Source organism: Mesitornis unicolor, unplaced genomic scaffold, assembly GCF_000695765.1.
Source record: "Mesitornis unicolor isolate BGI_N332 unplaced genomic scaffold, ASM69576v1 scaffold11097, whole genome shotgun sequence".
In the NCBI taxonomy this organism is placed as follows: domain Eukaryota; kingdom Metazoa; phylum Chordata; class Aves; order Mesitornithiformes; family Mesitornithidae; genus Mesitornis; species Mesitornis unicolor.
In genome coordinates, this window is record NW_010197134.1 from 100,927 (window position 1) to 106,926 (window position 6,000).

A 6,000-nucleotide genomic window follows, 5' to 3' on the forward strand; every position below is an offset into this window, starting at 1 on the left:
TCTCCACAGAGGGGCACAAGCATATATGCCAGGACTAAATGGGAAGCAAAAGAACCACAAGTATAAGAAGTGGCCAAATATATAGAGATCTAGCTATTTGAGGCATATTATTCCAATAGATTTCAATAAAACCCAGGTAGTTTGTCTTAGTGTGTTGGCAGGTGGGCAAGGAGGGCTTGCTTGTTGAATATCTACCCTATAGAGCGAATGCACAGGCCAGGAGGTCAGGCTCCAGCTGACCGTCAGTGTTAATGTCTGAAACCAGGTTAGGGCTGTGGGCTCACCTCTGTATCTGCTGTACCGACCTTGTCAAGGTTTGTGAAGCTGCCACGTTTCCTGCTGCTCCTGGAAAGCATCTGCGTGCACTGCCCACGTTTGTGACAGCGCCTGGAAACGCAGTTGTAACCAGCAAAGGAATTGTATAAAAGTGGCACTTCCTTTGTCAGCAGTTTTCCTTCCCAAGCCAGCTCTGCTGACTTCAGTCATTTGCAAAAACCGACCCAGCCCCGAAGGTGGCATTTACTGCTTTGTGCTTTTGTTAATTTCAAAAGCTAGCTCAGCTGAGGAGAGCAAGTCCTATAGTATTTTGCGCATCTTGTATAGAATAGCTTAATACAGCCCAGCATTGATACCTGTGAAAATCAATGCAAGGGTAGGAGACCAAGAAAAGCAGTTGTTTGTGTCATCCAGAGAGTAATTTGCTGTAGAGAACCTTTATAGATGATAATGATTCCCAAAGCAGAGGAGACCCCATCCGTCTCCCGAGGCTCCTGCTGAGACAGGAGTGGCCTCATTTCCTTGTAAAGTGAGCACTTTTCATATGGAAATCACAGAAAATCGATGAAGCCTCTGCCCTGCACCAAGTCACTTTGCAGAGCAGAACAGGCACTTAGGAAAACAACAGAGGGATCACAGGAGACTTTTCCCAAGCCACAAGTGGGATTTGGCTAATGTTGGTATTTGAGGTTGGAAAATGGCAATGGTATTTTATTTCAATGATTTACAGCTAATAGGCTTTTGCCCTTCCATGGAGAGGAAGTGTTACGTAAAATGGTTTCCCTGTTGTTTATTTTCCATTTATGTCACTTACTGCTGTCGTAGAAGTCAAAAGGGAAGGAAGTCCTCTGGAGAAGTGACGTCTGACCTCAGCGGGCTTGTTTCTGGCTGGAGCCAGATCGGTGCCATAGGTTTTCAGAAGGGCACATGTATGCTGGGCTGGGGTGGAGGGAAATAGGAGAGTTTGGAAAAGCATGTTGGAAAATTAGATTGAAATTGTGAGAGGCTGGGGCCTTGCGGGAAGCAGAAATGGAAAAACATTGTGTTCTGCTTTGTTATTTATACTCCACCCTTTCCTGCTTGGCTTTCATTATGAACGTTATTGTTTCCTCTGTCAACGAGCAAACTGCATTCTCGACTAGTCAAGAATCAATTAGCAGGAGCGTTTGCCTAAACTCTCCTAATAAATCCCCTCCACGTCCAGGGCTGTGTTTGCTACTACTTCCCACAGTGCGGAGACACCAGGCAGCCTCCAGTCATTGGTATGTGCATTTGCAAAATGAAACACCTCCTCCACACCCGTGTGAGGAGAATAAATAGGTCAGGGAGTGCGAGCGGTGTGATGCAGAAGAGAGCATCCTAAGAACCCAAACCAATTTCTGTCTTTCGTGTGTCACCCCCCCTACCCAAAGCGTGCAGATGAAAGCAGCTTTATTAGTGACATTTTAATAAATGGGAGCAGTAGGACTAATAATAAATTCTACTTAAAGGCAAACAGTCCAGAATTAAAATATTTAAACACATGCATCTTACTGTTAAAACTGTATCTCATTAGAACTGAAGTACTTGTGCATATGTAATGTACTCCTCACCATTAACTCCATTCGCTCTGTTTCAGCAGGGCTGTAGCGGAGCCAGCAACTCCTTGCACACAGCTCTGAGGTAGCAGCAGTTTTGAGTGCCTGTCCACGTTTCTGCCTGTAACGCTGGTGCTCACGTAATGAAACCCTCTCTGTATAAGAATTAATATTCCAGTAATGCCCAGAGGTTGTAAGTGTGTAGTTAATAGCTCCCAAGGCCAATGGAAATTAACACAGCCACAGCAGTCACACATTACTTGCTGCTGGTGCAGTATATCTTTGTGAAAACTAATATAGAAAATCATTCTCTTAAGAATAGCATCAATTAACTGATTTAATTCAGCGATTAGTCACAAAATGTCTTATTCCTGCAGTGCTCCCAGTAAGTAACTTGGAAGTACCTGGTGATAAGGAAGCCAAATGCAAGGTGTATTTTTAATTTCAGTAGGCAAAGCGTGGCTGTGTTGTGCTGAACTCTGTAAGGTAGCCGTGAGCGAAGCTTTGGAAGCTCTCACAAGTAGACATTGGTGACGCTTGACACCACTGTCTGCAGATAACCTGAAAGATATCTTGTTTGCCCCTATCATTCTCCAGTGCTGTTTTACAATGAAATCCCTGACAAAAGGTTTCCGCAGCTCTGGGTGCCTTCTCCACACGGGAGAGGGTGTGCACCCCACTATAGGGGCTGTGTGTGACCCCATCGCATCACGATCGACTTCTTTGCCTACCAGAGTTAAACAGGAGAGACAGACAAGGCAAAGCAACAAGGGAATTTCCTAATCCCTGTTTTTCCTACCTGAGGTAGGAGAGCCAGAGATGATGCGGGGAAGAAAAGACAGCACCAGCTGGCAGTGATCTGCTTGTGAACAAGAAACAGCACTTTGTCTGCCTTTACTTGAACAGATTTATCCATCCTTATTTCCCATTACCTCAGAGAGCCCCTATTTATGTGCTGGAAAGGATTCTCCCATTAAGCAGAGTACTGACTTCTCTGGGTTCTTGCAGGGAAATGTTTCCATGGCATACGTGCTCCTGCGATTTCTTTCTCTCTTTAACCTTGAAGCGACATTTCTGCAAGGTGTACCTTGCTTTCTGTGCTCTCAATTAAGTAAATAAGCATATGCTTGCTATTCAGCTTTTGTCTTTGTGCCCTCATTATTAATTCCAAATGTTGAGTCCACTCTCTGTGGCAAAGGACATGAAGGGGGAGGGATGGGGTGGCTGTGCAGCCACATGCCCACAGTAATGTGTTATAACATGAGAGTGTACAACTTGCCAGCTAAGGGCAAGAGCCCCATTAGCCCTCACCTCCTGGCCATACTCTGCTAAGTGGTGTATACGTACTGGCTGGGTACTCTATGCTATGCATCCCCTCTAGTGGCTGATGCGTATGGAAGAGATATCTCAGTCTGGTCCCGCCGGCTGACAGATTTCAATCATGATTTTCATAAGGTGCTTCGTGACACTCAAGTTTAAGTAGGGAGCCTGTTATGGCTATATTATAGAAAGTACTACCTACATTCCCCTCTAAATATTAGCCTTTTCAGGGTCTTTCAATTTAATAGTTCAGATTTTGAAATGCGACAGCATCTGGCCACAGGGAGCGTTGCAGTGTTGGTGCTAGAGGTGCTTGCGGTGACACCAGCCAGGACAAGTTGAATTGTTGCCATATATTTATGTTCACCCGGGGCACGCGGTTTGATAATGCGTGGGGCAAGTTTGGGCTTGTAACGTGAGTTGTGTTGGCACGAGTGTGCAGGAGGTGACAAGGTGCTCAAAATCTAAACAACCTTTTCAGAAAAAGGGACCATGAGAAGAAGGTAGACTTGGAGGAAGGTGAGGTAGCCTGGCTGCTAACACCGTCTCCTGCTTCTGTTCCTCTTTGCAGCTCAGGAGTGAAGACCCTGCCCCACAACGCCAAGGTGCACTACAACTATGCCAATTTTCTGAAAGACCAGGGCCGTAACGTTGAGGCGATCTACCACTACAAAACTGCTCTCAAGTAAGTCCCTTGAGGGCCTGGTGAAGGGCTGTGCGGTGAAGCCTGCTGTTAGCCCAGCCCTTCCCTGCTGGGCATGGAGTGGGTTGCCTGCCTCTCACCCCTTGGCTTCTGAGGGGCAGCTTGGCTTTTGGAGACTGGGAAAGTTCCCTGGCTTGGTGTTTGTGTGTCATTAAATGAGGCAGCCTGGCTTCGCTCCAGCTCCACATGTGTGTGTACGTGTGTGTGTGTTTGTGTGTTTGTGTGCACACTTCAATATATGAGATAGAAACGTTACCATAGCTACGCGTTGAGCAATGAGGTGTCATTTACTTGGCTGAATGTATGCTGGTAAGCAGGAGGTAGTTGTCATAAATGCATTTTCAGGTTCCTGGGCCATTTATCTTTGTAAATTGTTAATGGTGCATGCCTGGAAAATGCCAGTGCTGTAGCCATCTGAAGTACAGTAATAATAATAGTACTTACTACTTGTATTGAGGCTTCTGTCCACAGAGCTTTGCATGAACACTAAACTAATTGATCCTGAAAACGTTCCTGTACAGTAGCAGGGTGAATACCGTTACTGCGGTTCTGTGCAGAGGGAAGCTGAAGCAGGAGGGTGAATTGCCTTGCCCGTAGATGTATGGTAAATCTGGGCCTGAGGTTGGGCTGTAATATGGGACATCTCCTGTGCCATCTCTGAAGGACCCTCCTGACCACGCAAGCAGCTTCCCTCCACTCACTGCTCCCATCAGTGCATTTGATGCAGCAAGCAGGTTCCCCCAGTTCCCAATTCTTCTTTCCTGTGGTCCTGAGGGTTTGGGAGAAAGTCCCTCAGAGGAATGAGTGCAGGGAAAAGAAGGGATTGTCAAAGGAAAGCAAGCATTGAGGGTGCATATAGTGTCCTTGGAAAAACAGGCACATGTGGCAAGGACAGACAAGGTGAGGAGTGGCTCGGATAGACAGCAAGGGCAGAGCTGGCTCCATAGGGCACGTCAGGAGGTGCAACACATGGTACAACAGGAAATTGCAGAAATTAACGTTTATGTTTTGTCTTCTGGCCAGCTGACAGGGTTATACCAATGGCTCTCCAAGGGCTCCTGACCCACCCGGGTTAAGCTGAGAGGACAGGAGTTCATTGTCATCAAGGAGGGCCTGAACCTGGGTGAAGGTGATTTTTAGGCTTTTTTGAGCAGCATCCTGTTCCGTTTTACCACAGTGGGTATTTAGAAAGTAATTTAGAAAAACCTCCGTCCTATTTTTTTAATGTTTCCAGGAATGGAAAATCCAGCACAACCGTCAATAAATTGTACTGAAGGTTAATTACCCTGGCTGTTGAAAATGTCCTCCTTTATTTTTAGTCTGTTTTGTTTAACATCAGCTTCCAGTCATTGGTTTTGTTTTCACCTATAAATGCCACACTGAAGAACCCATTACCAAAAAATCTATTTTCCGTAGAGTGATCAATTGCTCCCTTAACCTGCTTCTTGATCCAACCCACTGATGTAGCTGCTGGCGTTTTCAGTGGTGTGCAAGTTTTTGCAGTCCTTCAGTTGTTCCTTTAGCTAGTCTCCAAATATTCTCCAATTTACCAGAAAAGGCCATTGCAAGTTAAAAAGAAGAGGGACTAGCAGATACTATCCAAGCCCTGCAGTGAACATGCTAGTACACAGAGTAACGTAACTGCTGCTACCAACATTGCCTCTGCTTGTGTAAATGCTGCCAAAAGATTATGTTCTTCTCTGACTCAGCACCCATTTATTATCATTATAATGCTGTCTTCTGCTCTGCAGTATTTCAATTATGAAAGAGTCTGTTTTGAGAACTGATTGCAAACATTTCCTCAGTTTTATTAGATGGCGTGGTTTGTGCTGATAGAGCGTCTGAAGCCTTGTTGGGGCTTGGAGCTACACAGAACCAACCGACCGAGCTCTTCTCCAGGTGCTCGGTCTCTCCGTGGCACTGGTGCTAGTGCTCCAGTTGCTTCAGTACTTTCAGGATTAGTTGGCACTTTTGAAAAGCGAGTGAGTGTGTTCCCACCTTGTATGTTCGCTATCTGACCCAGCACTGCAGACCAGGAGTCAGGAGTCTCCTGCTGGCTCCATCCCTGGGAAGCTGCATTACTTGGTCCTGCCACCTCATCTCTCTGCACTTACACTTTCCCTA

The 6,000-nt window shown here is 46.0% G+C and overlaps 1 protein-coding gene across 1 annotated transcript in view; it reads left to right on the forward strand.

Annotated features, from left to right (window-relative positions):
* Positions 1–6,000, forward strand: part of TMTC1 (transmembrane and tetratricopeptide repeat containing 1) — a 128,517-nt gene that overhangs the window by 88,992 nt on the left and 33,525 nt on the right. The window contains exon 10 of the mRNA XM_010188706.1: positions 3,745–3,858. Within this exon, the coding sequence (XP_010187008.1) occupies positions 3,745–3,858 (114 nt within the window). The remainder of the gene's footprint in view (positions 1–3,744; positions 3,859–6,000) is intronic.